The sequence below is a fragment of the Sardina pilchardus genome, chromosome 3, assembly GCF_963854185.1.
Source record: "Sardina pilchardus chromosome 3, fSarPil1.1, whole genome shotgun sequence".
In the NCBI taxonomy this organism is placed as follows: Eukaryota; Metazoa; Chordata; class Actinopteri; order Clupeiformes; family Clupeidae; genus Sardina; species Sardina pilchardus.
In genome coordinates, this window is record NC_084996.1 from 33,336,536 (window position 1) to 33,355,595 (window position 19,060).

The 19,060-nt window shown below is 43.9% G+C and overlaps 2 protein-coding genes across 2 annotated transcripts; one reads left to right on the forward strand and one right to left on the reverse strand.

The window, feature by feature from the left end:
* The first annotated feature begins 306 nt into the window (after window positions 1-306).
* chst12a (carbohydrate (chondroitin 4) sulfotransferase 12a) lies at window positions 307-7,397 on the forward strand. The gene is made up of 2 exons (XM_062532943.1): window positions 307-421; window positions 3,562-7,397. Exon 2 carries the CDS (start codon window positions 3,617-3,619, stop codon window positions 4,931-4,933), a length of 1,317 nt encoding a protein of 438 aa, XP_062388927.1. The 5' UTR covers window positions 307-421; window positions 3,562-3,616; the 3' UTR covers window positions 4,934-7,397.
* An 8,068-nt stretch (window positions 7,398-15,465) lies between these two features.
* Window positions 15,466-18,920, reverse strand: LOC134076248 (QRFP-like peptide receptor). The gene is made up of 2 exons (XM_062531245.1): window positions 18,703-18,920; window positions 15,466-18,131 (listed from the first exon to the last, which is right to left on the reverse strand). The coding sequence occupies exon 2, from the start codon at window positions 18,014-18,016 to the stop codon at window positions 16,637-16,639; it is 1,380 nt and encodes a 459-aa protein (XP_062387229.1). The 5' UTR covers window positions 18,017-18,131; window positions 18,703-18,920; the 3' UTR covers window positions 15,466-16,636.
* Between the last annotated feature and the right edge of the window lie 140 nt (window positions 18,921-19,060).

Sequence of the window (19,060 nt, forward strand, 5' to 3'; positions counted from 1 at the left end):
CTTGCGCTCTGCCACGACTGGTTATGATTTAGTCTCCTACAAAGTAGCTGTCTGGGAAGAAGAACGTAGGCCCAAGGCAAGGTTGTTCGCACAAAAACCTCGTCTAATTACACTTCCTTTCCCCCGAAGTCTACACACAGCCTGCCCTAACATGAAAATTGTTTTGCGCTCAACGCGTTATGATCTCGTGTGATGTTCTAGTGAGTAGGCTACCCTCCTCTCTGTTAGAGTAGGCTACATAACTGACCCAGGATCTGCAAGACACTAAATACAGTTTTATGAGAAGTGGAGTTTGAGATCTCGCGAGTTTTTGTGGTCTCCACTTGGCTGCTTGGTGTGTCAAAATACCCCGCTCGTTCGCACATCCTTTCTCAGCTGACGCCGTCTGGGGTGGAGAGCGCAAAATAAGTCCTTTGGAGAGGTAAGTCTTGGCTTCTGTTCGGGCAATGTTTTTGAACACCATATTTATCTGCAAATCGCTGCTGTTTTCGAAACAAACTCTTTACTGTCAACCAATACTGTTAAAGGCGAATCTCAGCTGGTTCTGGGCAGCCAGCGAGCGATATCTGGTCCTGGGGAGGGGGCAGTGATTCTGAATATGCTTTCGTTCCAGCGGATTATATTCACTTTCAAATGACGAAAGTAAACGGTAGCGCAACGTGGAACCGACTGCTAACATACATATAGAGAGATTTGGTGTATGGGTTCACGTGTAACGGCGCTCTCGCCAGCTGCCCTCCCTGGTGATGGTGTCAAAGAGCTACATTGTGCGGCTCGGTAGAATGTAGAGGTTGCTGCCGCACATGATGAATAGGTGTACAGTGCTCTAGCGGGCCAGGCATGTAGCCTACCGAGTTATAAGAATATTAATTAGTAGTGTAATCATGTCGGGAATGTGATAGTTTACTGGCGGCAGTGTAATGCCTAAGCTTAACAGGGTCAGCTTAATATCGTTATAGGAAACGGAAGTAATGGCCAGACTTGGGCTACCAGACAACCGCTATTTTCGATGGAAATAACATGCCTTCATTCTGGTTCGCTTGCCCTCCGAAGAAACTGTTATGTGTGTCGTTCCTTAAATATGTATGCATAGTTGTACCAGCTTGTATTTTCAATTGGGATTGGTATTAAAAAAAAAACACCTTTTAACTAAGGTAGGCTATGCGAGAGTTGACCGAAACTCGTGAATATGCTTTTCTATCCAGAGTTCGGGAGCATGATAGTAAAGGGCCTAACGTCAGTGTTTTTCGGCCTGCCAAAACCTTTAGCCTACTATCATGCAGTTCTTCTGGTCACTTGAGTCTCACAACTGGCCACTATTTTGTTTTCATGTCATTATGGTGTGAAGTAGGCTGCCATACCACTCTGAGAGACGCACTGTACTTTTTTCCATTACGAATAGTGCCTGTTAACCTTTTTTCCTGCTTGCTGTTTTGCTACCCTACCGCAGGGGCCCAATCCACAAAAAGTGTATTATGGAATATTAGTCTGGTGTGCTGTGTCTTAAAATAAGATCTAGCTGGAATTTGATGATAAAATAAAAATAATCCCATGTTTTTGGTGCAGATTGATAGTAGGCCTATCCTACAAAGGTAATAGCCTATCAAGATGTTTTTGTCTTAACATTTATAGTGTTCATCTTTATTTTTCATGTACTGTTTGAGATGAGCAATCTGCATGCCAAACAGTGTTTTTCACCTTTTCTGCCTGTTGAAAAATATCTAAGCCACATTTTGAGCAGAATATATCAAACCAATCTAGGAAGGTAGAGGTCCAAGTTAATATCCAGAGTTTTCAGACTTTTCGTGTTTGAAAACCTACACAGTTCCCCTTTCGAGTAGGCTAATCCGAACATTGTTTCTTGTTAATGCTTTCTTTGACTTTGACATGTCATCCCTAGGTTTTAGTTAATCAGGCATACTATTGACTGAATATATCAAGGAAAACTTTTTAAAGACAGAAATGTGTTGAGTGTGTTTGTGAATGATTTTGGTCTGTGGTTAAAATAAAGGGCAATAGTGATGACTATAGATCCTTTGCGTTGAATTCTAGAAGGAACTTGGGAAATAATTCACTCCTCAAGATGTCCAGATCAATCATTTATGCCGATCTACTCTGCCATTTGTCAACACAACACAATCATTCCTATGTACTAGTTTAATGAAAAGCTTGTCCATATTTCCCCTATATGTATCTCCAATTCTAGGGAGTTTTTCCTTGCCCCTGTTACTCATGGGCTCTCTTTGAATGTTTAACACTCTGTAAAGCGCCATGAGACATGTGTAATGTTTTGGCGCTCTATAAGCGAAATTAAATTGAAATTGAAATTGAAATTGATTAAGCTTGCTGAAAACTTGCTTGGCTGCATTCCCCCATATGCAGTGGATGAAGCTTGCTGAAAACTTACTTGGCTGCATTGCAACCATAGCTGTCTTTGTTTTGGGAAGTTCTTCTCATGCAACATACACACAGACATGCATCCATCCATACAGTGATGTAGTCTATGTGATATGCAGGTCTATACAGTACGCTACTTATAACGCAAAGCATCAATATTTCCGTATTTAAAATAGCAAAGATATGCATCAACATTTATGTGTGAGAATTTTGATGTGAGATATTTTTTGCAAACAAGATGTCATTTTAACGCTGGATATGAGCTGCCTATGAGCTGCCTATCAAAGCTTGCATAAAGGACAAGTGATCACACTTTTCATCAAAATTATTATTATTTCTTGACTTTTAATAGGCCCTTAGAGCATTCATGGTATGCAAAGTATGCAGTGTCTAAGTCATGACTTCACATAATTGTGAAAATGGGGGGAAAATTGTGTATCCAGTGAGAATACACAGGCACCAGACCATACTGAAAGATACATGTTCTGGGCCGCTAAAAGTAGGCCCTCGTGTCCTATATCACACAGTTATCTAAGTTCACCATTGAAGAGTCTTAAACAGTCGACACTCCATAGACCAGAGCAGTCTTGGGGTGAACTACAGGTTTGCTCACAGCTCTGTGTTACTTTAGATGTTTAACTTGAAATCTTTTGTACATGGTCGTAAAATCTCCCTATTAATGTTGAATGGTTTAAAGAGACTGTCTTGTATCTTTCTCTGCTAAATTCCACGTGTGTTTGAGTGTGTCTATGTGTGTCTATGTGTGTCTGTGTGTTTTATAAAAACATCCAAAGGGAAAAGGCAAAAGTGTCTGTCTTGTGAAAGAGAGAAGTTTAGGTGTGAAAATGATGCAAATGGTCTGTTTCTACAGAACAACACAATTTGAGGTTGTTGTGGCAAAGTGCTTGGCCCTTCCCACTGTAATTCTTGATGGAAAAGTTGTATAATGATCTAGCCGACACCAACATAGTGAGATAATAGCATATTTTCCTGAGGTCTGAGTTGACATTTACCCATGATCCATGCTACCGTTGAGATTAAAATGGTTGAAACCCTGCGAAGGGAAAGTGTCATTGCTTTTGACATGGCTAACCATGCTGACGTGTAGTTTCTGATGTCACTGATAGTCATTTCTCTTTCTCTCTGTGTTTCTTCCCCATCCAGAGGTTGTAATGCTTTCCTCTGGCTTGGGACCTGCTAACATGGAGCTAAGGTGAAGATGGACTACCCACCGCCAAAATCAGACAGAATGGGGAAATCCAGACTGTTTCGCATCTTTCTGATCCTGGGCTCCGTGTTCATGATCCTGTTGATCATCATCTACTGGGATGACGTTGGAGCGACCCACTTCTACCTGCACACCACCATATCCGGCCCGCACACCTCCCGGCAGCCCCCGGAGGGTAACACCGATCCCAAACCCAAGCCAGACACGGACAAAGAACCCTCTTTCCTGTCGGACATTGATGCCTTTGTCAACCAGTTTCTGATTGGCACCGCAGACCCCACCGAGCAGGTGAGAGGGGAGCCCCTTGCAAGCGACGCGAACCAGAACCAGTCCAACGAGTCCAAGTCAGATGAGAAGTTTGTTCCCAGGCGCGAGTGGAAGATCCACTTGACTCCGATCGCCCAGGAACTAAGGCAAAGACAGGAGGACCGGAGACAGATGGTCCGCGGCCTCTGCAGTGGCAACAGCACACTCGACTTCCCCGGCAAGAACAGGACATTTGACGAAATCCCCAACAAGGAGCTGGACCACCTGATCGTGGACGACCGGCACGGGATCATCTACTGCTACGTGCCCAAGGTGGCCTGCACCAACTGGAAGCGCATCATGATCGTGCTGAGTGAGAGCCTGCTGGTGGACGGCGTGCCTTACCAGGACCCCCTGGACGTGCCCACCGAGCTCATCCACAACAGCAGCCTGCACTTCACCTTCAACAAGTTCTGGAAGCGCTACGGCAAGTTCTCACGCCACCTCATGAAGATCAAGCTCAAGAAGTACACCAAGTTCCTGTTCGTCCGTGACCCATTTGTCCGCCTCATCTCCGCCTACCGGAACAAGTTCGAGCAGGAGAACGAGGATTTCTACAAGAGGTTCGCTGTGGTCATGCTCAAGCGATTCGGAAACTACTCGGATCCCCCAGCGTCGGTGGTAGATGCGTTTGCTGCCGGCATCAGGCCAACTTTCTCCAACTTCATCCAGTACCTCCTAGACCCCAACACGGAGAAGGAGGCCCCCTTCAATGAGCACTGGAGACAGATGTACCGCCTGTGCCACCCATGCCAGATCAACTACGACTTTGTGGGGAAGCTGGAAACCCTGGATGACGATGCCGAGCACTTGTTAAGAATCCTGCGTGTGGACAACGTGGTCCAGTTCCCGACGAGCCATCGGAACCGAACGGTGACCAGCTGGGAGCGAGATTGGTTCGCCAACATTCCGTTTGAGTCGAGGAGAGAACTCTACAAGCTCTACGAAGCTGACTTCAGATTGTTTGGATATGCAAAACCCGAGAAACTTTTACATGAGTGAAGCAGTGCCCCATTTTAAGGATAGGAAATATGGGAAATATTTCAGTTTTAATGCTATTGTCATTGTACTGACTTTTCATTATTTTTTCTAATACCCCCTGGGGTTTTGTACAAGGGATGCTTTTATTTGTGCTGTCTGGTTTCTTGAGTCATCTTAGTGATTCAGACATTTTATTTTGCAATGCAAGGGTTTGAACAGGGGGAAGCATGAAAAACAGTGATGTTTTTTTTTTTATTGGGTCCCAGCAACCTCAATGAGTTGGTTAACAAGGTAGCAAGCAGTAGAGGTTGTCTGCTGGTGTCAGACTTTTTGTATTGTTTTAATAAGTAAATGTATACAGTTGAGGCACTTTGGTCACAAGAGAAAGTAATATCTACTGTATATCAGCAGTATTTTCAAAAAGGTAAAGGTCTTTGCTGCTCACAGAGAGAATTAGGACAGCTTCTAAAAGGGGAAACGTGCAACCAGTCAGTTTAATGATTTTTATAAAAACATGTTTATTTGAATGTTTTGTTTTGTTTTGTTTTAGTTCATTTATAACTCCCCTCTCACAACCGAGGAAGAATGAATGTGACTATTTGTGTGAATGTGTTACAAATGCAGCTATCTTGCATAGATAACTTTTTTTTAATCTTAGTTTGTACATATTTTTCTGTTTAAATGGCACAAGCATCCATCGTAGCAGTGATGTTATTTAGCATGCAGTGACGCAGATATGCTTTGCTGCCTATCGGCATCAAAAGGAAATTCCTTTGTAGCAGATTATGTTTGTGAGGACGATTGTCAGGCCTCTGTTTCCTCTGCATCCATGCATCCTCCTCCTTTTTATTGTCACTTTCATTTGAGTTGGGCTCTCTTGCATTTGGAAGGAGCACTGTTAAACGGGCAGAGTTTGTTTGCTGTAGTCCTCTCTGCATGCCATAGATTTGAACCAAGCATGTTTGCCTTGCAGTCCTTGTCGACAAGTGTAGACAAGAGGGAAATACAGTCCTTCCTAACTTAAGCAGTCCAGTGAAGTCTAGAAGGTGTTGTCTCTGTTAAATGAATAGGAATTAGACTAATGGGAGCGATTTAAGACATCAGGCATCAGACATCAGGCAAATCACTTTAAGCAAAACAATATTTGCTTTTAGAGCTGGTTACATTGGGCCTTTGCAGCAGAAGCATCAGCATCAGCAAAGCATTATTTGCAGAGCAATGCTTCTTCTTGGGTAGAACAACCCTAACAAGGGTCTTTTAGTAGAGAAGTTAGATGTTGGGCAATTCATTATCCATTATCCTACACTCCTTTCTTTTCTTTTAAAGATGCCATCAGCCTGATGCACTTTGCACAGAGTACTGTAGATTCTGCCCTTGAGAATGTGTGTGCATGTGTTTGATTTCTTTTGGCAGTTGTGTGTGTGCGTTTCCTCCATGGGTCCTGTAATGCTCCGGTGGGCTGGGGTCAGAGGGGGAGTCAGCAGCAGGGGACCTGGACAGCATCCATGGGACAGGACGGGAAGGGAAAGAGGGCTGGACAGATGCGTTATCTCTTCTGACCAGCTGGCCCCCAGGTCAGGGCTCACCTCCAGAGGAGAGGAGACTCCTGGTTAACACTGCACTGTTGCACCCACACTGTAACGGTGCCTTTTTAAAGACAAGGGAAGTAACGTTTACACAGCAAAAAGCATAAAAGAAAAAAGTATTTTTCTAAGTCTGAGTATATTTGTCTATGGGTAAAGACTATTGGAACTCCTGGGGAAATATTTTAATGATGTATAGTATATTTGATGTATGCTGTATGTTTTTAAAGAATATTGCTATATCTGGCCAAGGTAATGGCTAGGATGCTGAATCTTGTCAATGCATTTTTCTTTCCTTGTTGACGTTTGGTTTTGTGTGGACAAAGCACATCCTTCTCCCATGTTCAGTAAAACAGAAGATGCTTAGTTCTATGTACTGTCCTTTGCCTATGTATTTTTGAATATGGTTGTGCAACAATACAAAACTTGACGTTATTTTGTTAAAGTTATGTGCCATAAGAACTTGGAGATTTTGAGCTACATGTGATTATTTGTGACCTTTCTGATGCCTCCATCTAAACGGGGAAAAAAAGAGTAGAATGTCTCCTAACAGGACTAATTTCAGTCACAGCAAGTCCTAGTTGCATGCAATGTTTAGTTGCAGGGTAAACTATAGTGTTAGCTCAAAAAGGGATATCTTTGTGTATAGTTTTCATCAGGTCTGAATAGTGAAAAAAAACTGTCAAGTGGACTGGTTTTAGGTCACAGTGCTCAGTCCTTAATTTATTATTGTATTATTTAATACATGTTCAGGCAGTTACAACAGAAAGGATGGAAATGTGGGCATGATGTAATATATTTTCATCATTTTCTCAGTTCCTCAGTTTCAGCCTTTGATAAGATCTTGTCGTGTGTTGCACATTTTGGTTCTCCGTCTGGGCATTAAAGTGACATGGTTAAAATATTAAGCATTTCTTTCTTTTCAAAAGACTTCAGTGGGAGTGTGTGTGTGTGTGTGTGTGCAGAAAGTGTGACTTGTACTGACAGCAGGCCTTCAAATCAGTTGAAAAAGAGTCGAGTGCAAAAACTAAACTGTGTAGATAATGTAACAACTGTGTGCAATGTGTCAACATAGACTTTTGCTTGAGCATGACAGCTAGATGTCATTGTTTTCAGTGTCATACACCTAAATATTGGGGACGGGGTCTTTTTGATGTCTACAAATGTGGTAAATGTCAGACACATTCAGGGTCCTCTAAACAAATGAATCAGAAAGATGCTCTGAAAGATGCTCTGCTACTTGTGTGTTTGTGTATTGGCCACTAGGTGGAAGCAGTGCTCTAGTGTGCTACATCTGTTTTGTAGTGCTGGGGTTTATTATGCTCTGTGGATAAGCTCCCTTTTTAATCCGCCATATCAATGCCACAAGTTCACTGTATCTGGAATGTGCAGGCTCAGATTGGGTGGACAGAGTGACCGGTCTCCAACCCTCTGGACCCTTGTGTTTTTGAAGCGTCTCTGCTGAGATGCCATGTAATGTGACGGCACCCAATGTGCTCGTATAGACAGCCTTGTGAGGCGTGCTTCCCGTGGCTCTGGGGAAAAGGTCAGTGTTTGAACTAACTGTCTGGACGGACGCTGCGATACCAGGATGTGCTTTCAAAGACGCCTCTCCCCAGCGTTCATGTTGAAACTCATGTTTCATGATTCAGTCCTGCCAGACTGACATAGCTTTGCAATGAGGTAACACTGCCTGCCCTTTTGTGTGGGGATTTTAGGTTGGAATTCCAACATTGCAAAGATTTCGGAATCCATGTTTCAGAAGTATAATTTATTTAAAGAGTAAAGCACTTCAGTTGAAGCAGATGAATAGCCACTCATGAATGCATATCACAGATCCAAAATGGTTTATCTGACTGCCAGAGGGACAGTAGAAATAACCTGCATGCAGTGTCTGCCAGAGGGATTTCTAGCTCTCTATTCAGATTAGCCTGAGATGAAATGTTTGCTCCTAAATTGACTGACTGTATGTTGATATTTATGAAGATAATTAATATTTTTCATATCAGGGTAGCTTTGCAAAACATACAGCAATGCCAAATAAAATGCATTGCCCACTGCCATGAAGTGGTGTGATGGTCTGACAATTAGGTGTCAATCAAACTGGTGTTAATGGAAATGGAATGAATTATCGTTTTACTATGAATTGCCACTTGTCTTTGTTTGAGCTTGTGTGATGTGTTCTGTAATTATCTGCCTTCAGAATTCTCAGTGGCAGGCGGCATAAAAACAGAATGGAAATAAGCACAATACAGTCATCAGTAAGAGAAAAGCTATTACCTTGCAAAGCGCCGGTGCATTCATTTACAATGCTGGAATTGGGTTGACTCCATGGGCAGGTGGTTCTCTGTTGATTCTTGTCTCACTATGATTGACACTTACATTTTCCCCAAACCTGTCTGGAAAACAGACTACTTATCATTTGTTTGGTAACCCACTGGACATATGAGCTGGGTGATTGCATGTGACAGAACTGTCAAATTCACTTTGGGTCTGTGACGTCACTCAGGTGTCCTGGCTCTCACCTGTCCATCTAGCAGAATGGGCAATATTGGGACTGGATTTGTGGGGTTATTGGGGGGAGTTGTGCAGAGGAGGAGGCCGAAATTCTGCTGTGAGTTTTTGGTTTCTAGCATAAAGGCAGCTTTGTCTCTCTACTCTGGTCATCCTGTCCCTTTGTATTACATGTCTAATGTGATAGCAAGTGTCAGGACCCTTAACTGAGGCTGTAGGGCATATTGGGTTAAAGCAATTGCACAGCGCAAACGAATGCAGTTAAGCAGCAAAATGATGCATGTCTCAGCTACTTTAATTTAATAAGTATTGGCCCTGGATATCTGAAGAGTCATTGTCCACCTTGCCCTTTCCCCATAGCTCAAATAAATGAATAAATAAATAAATAAATAAAGGCACTCTAAAAGAGTGTAGAAATAAAAGAAAATACAGCGACACATTAAAATAAAGTGTTACTGAAAATATTATGCTTGCTCATGATTTGAAGTTCTTGAGTCAGAAGCGCTGACAAGAACTGACAACCAAACTGCTTCAATGCCAAAAGAGAGCAAGATGGAGTGCCCCTCTTGCGTATAGTATCCATGCAGCACTTGAGCCTATGCACACTGCTGCAGTGACTGGGACAGGGTGAGTCACCTCACCTCACTCTGATTCAATAAGCTTCGGCAGCAGGCAGTATGGGACACAGCAAAGCAATCTTCAGATGGGGAGCTTGTTTTAATAAGGAAGAACTCTAGAGAGACCTTTGGAGAGATGTGGCTACAGGTCTTGACCAGTCCAGCCCAGCTCATCTGAACTCACACATAACATGTTTTTTTTTTCTTTTTTTTGCCCCGTGTGAGATAAACTTGGTAATAATGTTGCATCAGCAGATGGTTTTCAAAAGATTATGTGCAGTTTGATAATCCTTATCCACCCCTGGAAATAAACAGCCAGATTTTCATGATGGGCTGTTAACACATCCATTTTAAAAGGGTAGCTGTGACAGGTTCATGGATTCACTCATATTCAGCTGCACTACAGCAACGTCTAAATCAATATTATGTGGACATTGTCATCATAGCTATTTATTCACAACGCTTCCAATAATAATTGATGCCATTATACAGCCATTGTTGTGTGTAGGCAGTTTATTCTGTGCAGACTTCAATTTGGCTGAATCTATCATCCTTGCTGTCATCTGTGCTGAGGATTTCAATCTAAAACTGGGAGAAAATGGGCCGTATGAGTGCAGGAAATGAGCACCCCCTGCCATTCTGTCCGTGGTTGCTGTCAGATGCTTGTGACCTTTGCCCTGCTGCTCTGGATGTTCTGACCAGCTGGCATGTGTCCGTCCCAGGAAATTATCCAGTATTGGTGCACATGTGTCTGTCTGCGGCCACATCTGTCGTTGTTGAGACTGTTCTGCTGGGCAGAGAAGTGCCATTTGCTCTTCCAATTTTCCACCTTGTGACTGGGAAGTCTTGTTTATGTTCCAGGTTTTTTTTAGCTGACTTGGAATATTCAACGTAAATTTGAGAACCATGCTAGTTTGGTTTTCTACGAGCTGTGTGAATGTCTATGTTCTATAATAATATTTGATAAAAATCATGAAAATGCAATAGATTTAGGCCTTCAAGCCCTTTTTGATCCTTCTGTCTCATTCTGTCCTATCCCTACATCAGGTAGCTTAGTCAAAACATAGGAAATGTGCAAAGCATGTGTCTGAAGTGTTTTGTTATACTGTTAAGTAAATGAGCGCTTTGGGTTGCACTCAGTGCACGTTAAATGTGCTATATAAATAAAAATGACTTACTTACTTATACTAGATAATTTGGGTATAGCTGAAATGAAAGACTGATGCATCCTACAAGAGTGAGCTCTGAAGGTATCATTACTGGGTACTTGGCCTTTCTTAACTCTGATGAGGAGTCAAGTGCTGTAGATCAAATGATGAGCAATCAGAAACTCAGTTGGACCACCATAGTGTCACAACAAATGCAGGGAATGGGAATTGGAAGACTGGAATAACAACTCCAGATACTAGAAAAGGGGAGATATTACAGCCCATGCAGCCCATGCAGCCTCTATTGCTCTGCCTTGTTTCTGCAACATTACCGTTGCCCTTTAATCCTTATGTTGACAACATGTGATGAATTGCACCATATGTTAGAGGATGTTTGAGACAGATTGAATGCCGACAGGGAATGGAGATAATGTATAGATCCGTTCAATCCATTCATCATGTGTCCTGATGCTTTGAAATGAAAATTAATCGGACTTTGGCATAATGCTGTAATGGCAACTTTAAAACTAGCTTTTTTTTACATTTGTGTCTCCAAGTTACCATTGTTTTTATTTTATTCTTTTCAACTAAATGTGTGTTTCCTTTTTTACTCACTTTTTACTCACATTTTTGCACTTTACTGTGAAGCACTTTGGTGCGGCTCAGCCGTCTGTAAATCGTGCTATAGAAATAAACTTGACATTGACATTGACATTGACATTGACATTTAGCTCAGTGTTGTTTTCAATGCCACTGGACATGCTTTAGGAACACACATGCTTGTCTATTTCTGCTGTCCTTTGAAAGAATCCTTCAGTATCATCACAAAGGTAATCTGATGAACCTTACAGATGTCTAACCCATAAAAGAGCAATTCTACAGTTAAGCCAATCTTTCAGACACCTATACCCTGATATCTGTACTGTACTTTTTATTCACATATAAAATTCGGCCAGCGGGAAATAACAGGAGGAGAAAGCCAGGGGATGGATTTAAAGTCTGAGTAGGTCACTGTGTGTTGTTCACAGATCACACACACACACACACACACACACACACACACACACACACACACACACACACACCACACACACCACAAGTGCAAGCAAGCCCTCACTGTTTTGCCATTCTGTGCACCTTCTTCAATCTTTTTCTCCCATCATTGGTCCCTTGAGCTGGTGGAGGTGGAGAGCTGGTGGAGGTTAAACTGCGGCTGCCTTATTCAGGGACCCTGGGGCATGAGGGGTTGGAGGCCATCTTTACAGATGGGGAACTTTCCTCCACGTCCCCATGCAATAAGTCATGTGGCCTCACAGTCAACCACTCTGCAACAGTAGCAGACCCTCCACAGTGCAACAGGGTGCAGAGAGGAGCCACGCATGGCTTATTCATGTGTTGGGGTGCTCACTGCATAAGCAGTGGACATTTGGATGCCAGAGAGAGTCTGACGTCTCCAGTGATTCAGTGCTTGACCTGGTTCAACCCTACACGTGATCCCACCGCATACCTAGTGTTGGTGGCATTTGTCTTTATTTCCATGTGTAGTGGGTGAGATTTAGCCTGGTCCTACTATACTCTCATACATTCATAATGTACAGAGAGTTTGGCCACTTTCCATTGCCAAGCATGAAGTTCCTTGAATGTGGATACTCTGTTGATGTTTAAAACTATTGGATCTGCCCAGAGGCACTCAGATCTGCCAGAACCAATCGCTAACGTTTGGTCGTGGCGTAACATGCTCAAACTAGCGCACATCCTCAACGTCATCGTTCTCAGCTAGTCCCTCTGTTCGCTGATTGGACCTGCACATTTTTGTGTTGATAAAACCTGCGAGTATACCACAGACCCAGACGATGTACTGAAGGGAAATGAAAACTGGCGGAGCCAGGCTAGGTGAAATTACTGTTGCGCTAGAAACCCCTGTGGTGTTTTATTTGAGAAATGTCAAAATGGACAATCCTAATCACAGGCCCTTTCAACCCATGAAGTGAATATTTAGCTGTCTGATGGTCTCTTGTCTTGTCCCTGCTGCCTCATCTGCCATGTGAATGAATCCATCTCAAGACATGATAACAGCAGCCACTGGGCTGGAAAGGGGAAATAACTCTGGGGCTCCAACCGAGACACGGGGCATGATTATACTGTCACTTCCCCACACTTGGCCATGACGGAGAGTCTGTCCTGTCTCCACAGAGACAACAGCCAACCACCGACACCCACCCTAGCACCCCCCAGCCCACCCACCAAACCACTCACCCTCTTCCTCTGTCCACCATAGCACTGCGTCCTGGGAAATGGAAGATCAGGGTGTATGGCGTGAACAACACGCCTGGGTAAAGTTGACAAGAGAAGCTGACACTATAAGCCACATGTGCTGCCTTGGAGACCCTATTGTTCCAAACAATATCCCCACACACATTCCTGCAGCCTAACAGGTGATTGTCTCCTCTCCTCCACTGCCAGGTGCTTCTGGACTATGGCTCCATCACAACATGGTGCTTTCCCAAACAACTGTTTCTCCTCATGTACAATGAAAACAGTCCGTGCACAGGAGAGGAATGGATGATTTAATCAAACGTATCCAAGTATTGCATTTCACAATATAATTGTATTGGTGGGCTGAAAGTGTGAAATTGCTCTTTTGAGGATTGGTTGTAGTTTGGTAGGGCAATCAAGCCATGGTTGTTATTTAGGCAGGCCAAAAGATTAAGGAAATGCCTTTCGCTCCTCTCATGTGAACAGTGTATTCCTGGAAATAACAATTTCCTCCAAAGTTTGATTGTAATCTCACTTTGTGTTACTGCCGAACAGCACGTCTCCTGAAGCCACAGCAGAGAACACAGAGACTGTTGACAACAGTCCAACGACATTTAAAACCAAGAAGAGAATAATTAAAGCAGGAAGTATATTATGATTATTTGTTGTGGTATCATGTGTAATTATACATTCAATCTGACCGACCTAAAGGAATGCACGACAGAGGATATGAATATGTAAAATATATTCATTTTGCAATTGACTTTCTCTGGTTCCATATCTGGATCAATATGATGACTAGAAAGGCATTCACACTGAGAAGAGTTAATTATAAGAATTGATTTGCTGAAGCATGATTGTAGCAATCTACAAAACATATGTTTTGTTCAAATGATAATGTCCATAACATTTTGTTGTGAATTGAATGTCCATAACATTTTGATGTGAATTTAAAAACCAGACTTGCTTTTTAGGACTTAAGGTTGCCTTGCAAAACCACCAAATGTTCACCTGAGATGTTCATGTAGTCATTATTCAGCAGATGACAAATGCCATGTTCTGTCCTGTTTATTTGTGTATATGCTGACACATGCTGATGAGGGCGACAGGCTCTGGGGAGTTCTACAGCATCAGATCCACCATGGTGGGAAGCCACTGCATATGGTAAGTATGCAGTGTGTACATTGTGCATTCACAGAAGGCTGATGATTTTTGACACAAAGGCTGGTCTTTATAGGTAAAGAATGTAGTGATCACATCAAAGTCATTGAACAGCTTGTTGCCAGTTCTGCTTCAAGACTGTGTTAATACATTTTAAATGCACTCACTTCTCAGTTTTCAAAAGGAAACATGGAATGCAGCTCACAAACACAAGAAAAAGAAAGAAAGAAACGTAAGCAAAGCAACAAAACAAGCCCCCATTTCACAAATAATTTGATTACGAGAAATGGAATACGCCTTTTTGAATACAAGAGATTTGAAACGCTCTGCCAAATCATCAGTGTTCTTCTATAGGCCCAGAACACATGGGAAATGAGAGCAACCCAGCGGTGCAACTGAATGAGCGCCACAAACATGTAAAGAAATGAGCAAATAGGCATCTTGTGCTCAGTGAGCTGCTGCAAATGTGGATGACCAGGTATGCGTCCTCCACAGTTATACATTCAGTGCATGCCTTTGAGCTGCACCATGTGCTTGATCTCATTCCTTTTCAGAATTGACTGAATGGAGTATTCACTGAGTCTGTCGAGAGAGAGCCCAGTGGGACTGCATTATACAGTAGGTGTGTATCCCTCTCCTGCCGCATGCATCCAAAGCTCTTCCTGCTGCATACTCATTGTATGTACCAGTATATCCATTATACAAAAAGAGCTTCTTTATTCTCTATGAAACACTTTTACTGAATGCTGGCGTGTTGGGAAATCAGGCGCTGTTGTACTCAGAGGGCTTTTGCGTGCAGCGCTGAGTACCTCTCGAGAGTTACGTGATGGTTCTATTTGGCTTTCCAAATCTGTGTAAATTGCGTTAGTGCCAGTTATAAGATAATCAGAGATTATTTATACAAATGTGCAGTTACGTTAATTGTGGCCCAATCAGGGAAAATGTACACAGATGAAGTGAGACTTGGTGATTAACAATTTCTGGGTTTCACATGCATACCGTAAAATAGACATATGTACATTTGGAGTACAAAGGCTTTAAGGCACTGATTTGATTCTCTGCTATTGCACTGACAATACCACTTTAACATTTTTCAGTCACTTACTTCTTCCTGTCAACACAGTACGTCCATATATTATTTTGCCAAGTTATTAAAGATGGCTATTTTTCTCATCCCTTTTCCAGTTTACACATCCAGCTTTTATCAGTTTTGCTCTGCCTAAAGCTATGGGAAATAGAGCTTATATCAAGATCAAAAACACCAGAGAGAAATATTGAGTCCACATTGTTTGGATTGCTATGTTTTATTAATATCAACACTGAGACATGGAATATTCACTTGACTTCGGTGAAATGTGCTGAAATATTCCTTGTGGCAGAACTGGTTGATTTGTGGCTAGTCTTTAGATCATTCTTCAGACTTAGATATATGAAGCCTGATCTCAAAAGTCACCCAAGCCCATATTAAACACATTTTTTAAGGGTATACTTTTGTCTGCAAGGGCAGGCCTACACTTTATATCTATTCGCCAGCTCTGAGAGTGTGCATTCAATCCTAAATTATGCACTGCACTGTCAAAGATGTCACTCCCATATCTGCCCATATTGCCACAGGAGTCATTTTCAGTTCAACAGAAAACCATTTGCTGCAATCCAGCCAGACCACAGCTCCCATTAACCCTGTTTCGCCCCGAGCTGGCCCCCAGCCTCAGTTAGCAGCATCTTAATGGCGGTAAATACACACACACACACTGACCTTCTCCAGCAAACACATGCAGCCCTCTCTTAGGGGATGGCTGGGAGACCAATCTGCACCAGCACAATGCATCTGCTACATTAAAACCATGTATCCTGAAAAACTTAAGTTTACCAGTTTTACACTCAAGACAAAGTGTATGTTGTAAACAGTTAAAATGGAAGTACATCAAGTGCTTCTTAATATACAGTAAAAAAAACTTATATTATACTATATTTGACATTATTTGACATTAAACATTCATAATGATATGTACGCAGTACATTTGATCAAAATGATGACAAAATTAGACACAGTTGTTGATGTCCTGATGATGAATCCACTTGTTTCTACTTGTTGCAAGCCATTCACCTCACATTCACTTCATCTTGATCCACTCATTTAGCCAAGACTAACCAAGTACATTCTCCACACTGCACGCGGCTTTGTTGAGGAACAACATTCCATTTTCCACTTTCACCTCCCACACCTCACTCCAAAAAGCACAAACACTGAAAACTTTACGTCAACCAAACGAATGCCATAAAATGTCAGAATTGTCACACACAAGCACCTCCACAATATATGCTCCTCCAAGGAGCACTTCATACGGACCACTGATTTCATGCAGCACTCTGCTCAAGGCGCCTTTGGATTCTAAAGGGAGGGGGTGCAAAGCAAGGCTTTGATCACACTGGGCCTGACTCCTCCTACAGGTCTGTTAAGTCAGAAGTCTTCTCTGCGAGGCTCTGAAGAGACACCATCTGACTGGGGTTCTCATAGACGCTGGTGTGCGAGCACCACTCTGAGAAGGTCTCCTCGGACACCTGGCTCATCTGCCCTGACCGCTGGCCCGACTTGTGGCGCCGGAGGGAGAACATGCGGGGGATGCTGCTGCTGCTGCTGCTGGTCGTGGAGGAGGAGCTGAGCAGCGAGATGAGCCGCTGGTGGTACTTACTCTTGATGACCTTGGCCGAGCGGTAGAGGTCGCCGATGAAGCAGTAGCAGATGGGGTTGAGGCTGGAGTTGGTCAGGCCCAGCCACTGGGCAAAGAGGCGCAGCTGCAGCACCCAGTGCGGGGGATGCTGCACGTGGTCGATCCAGATGTCGGCCAAGTACAAGGGCAGCCAGGAGACGGCGAACAGCAGCACCAGGGCCACCACCATCTTGGCGATCTTCTTGCGCATCTTCAGCCGCGACGAGTGCAGCGCCTGGCTCTGCGGGTCGCAGTCGGCGAAGTTGCGCGAGGCCCACCACAGCTTCTTGCTGGTCAGGAAGCTGATGACCAGGTTGAAGGTGACGGGCACGCAGTAGAGCGTGACGAACAGCAGCACGTTGTAGACCTGCTTGAGGCGCGGCGACGGCCAGACCTCCTGGCACACGGGCACCACCACGTCGCCCATCAGCGGGATCTCGTCGCGCCGGTTCATGAAGATGAGCGGCGAGCAGATGGCCGAGGAGAGCAGCCACACCAGCACGATGGTCCAGGCGATCTTGCGGCGCGTGAAGAAGGAGCGGGCGTTGAGCGGGCTGTGCACGCTGTAGTAGCGGTTCACGCTGATGACCGTCAGGCTCAGCACGCTGGCCGACACCGACACGGCCTGGGTGAAGGGCACGGCGCGGCACAGGAAGTCGCCGTACACCCACGCCGTGTAGATCTTGTGGCCCAGCGTGATGGGCATGCACACCAGCACCACCATCAGGTCGCACACGGCCAGGTTGATCAGCAGGCTCCTGGTGGCGCTCACGCCGGACAGGCGCTTACTCCGGCGGCCGGTCAGCACGTGGATGGCCATGATGTTCCCCACGAAGCCCACCATGAAGGACAGGATGTACATGACGGTGAGCGCGATGGTGGTGGGCTCGTGGATGGTCACCAGGAACAGGGTCTCCAGCTCGCTGCTGCCCAGGGGGAATATGCCGTTGTCAACGTCACCTGCTTGTCCAAGGGATTCATTTTGTGGCTTAAGGAGTAGCCCGGCTTTCTGGTTTTCTGCTGAGAAATTCATTTTCTCCTCCGGGGCATAGCAGGACGAGGTGTTCGGAGGGAGAGCAGAGCACTCTATTTGCATACCCCGCTCACTGCACATCCCAGCACACAAGTCCCAGAACTCGGAGGAAGAGTGGGATACTCCTTTGCATCCAATCTCAGGTGCCTCCCATTAGGCTCCGCAGAGCAATCAGTTTAGTTCCGTCAGTGCGCTGCTGTGAATGGAAGAGCACGGTCAGCATCAAAGGGTATACAACGCCAGTTCACCTTCTCCTTAAAACCGAACTTGTCTGTCTAGTTATACCCACAACATGTTTCTATACTAAAATAAATGATGTACTATACTGTACAATTCCATATTGTATGCTATATTTAGTGCGTAAAAGTATTTAATTCGATCAGTTACGTCAAATAGATTTTCTACCTCTCAAGCAGCATTATGCAGTAACGCAATACAGAAAAAAGATGCAAAATTACATCAGATAGACCTTAACTAACCCGCACCAAGGTTGCACAATATTAATATTAATTAATGTATGTTTGTAGACTGAAATAAATGTGCTGGAATAAGGTGCAGTGCGTGTAAACAGGTGTCAGATCTTCCAGCACATCACCAAACGTAACCTTTTAAATAGCCTACCTGTTAGTTCCTCACAACAAATCGATAGATGTGCTCCGCAACAAATCTTATCAAACAAACTGTCACTTAACACCTGTTTTCATTATGAATTCAGCAAACATCTTTATGAAGAACAGCCAAATCAAAGGCAGCTGAATAATCCCTACCTGTTCCCATGATAATCCCTGGAAAAACGGCAAAAGCCACTAAAACGACTCGATGAGGAAGTGGAGCCCAGCCTTGCACTTTTCTGTCCACATTATCCCACTAGGGGAATTGATGTCTTTTGAACGTCCCTGCCTTTTCTCTCTTGGAATGAAAGCTCATAGACGCGACTGTATGTCTGTTTAGATCAGAGTGCGGAGAGGTAGGCTATGGCACTTACGCGCCACGGCACTTGTGAGAGTGGGGACCGCGGTTTGATCTTTTTTCATCAGACGCGTGCAAATTACAGTGTTATGTCAAGGAACCAATCGAATGCTGGCGGCAGAAAAGGGTGGAGGCAAGTAGAAATGGATATCTTCT

Bases quoted from the DNA above. Each gene is read 5' to 3' on its own strand.
- chst12a (XM_062532943.1), top strand. From the start codon at position 3,617: ATGGACTACCCACCGCCAAAATCAGACAGAATGGGGAAATCCAGACTG.
- LOC134076248 (XM_062531245.1), bottom strand. From the start codon at position 18,016: ATGTGCAGTGAGCGGGGTATGCAAATAGAGTGCTCTGCTCTCCCTCCG.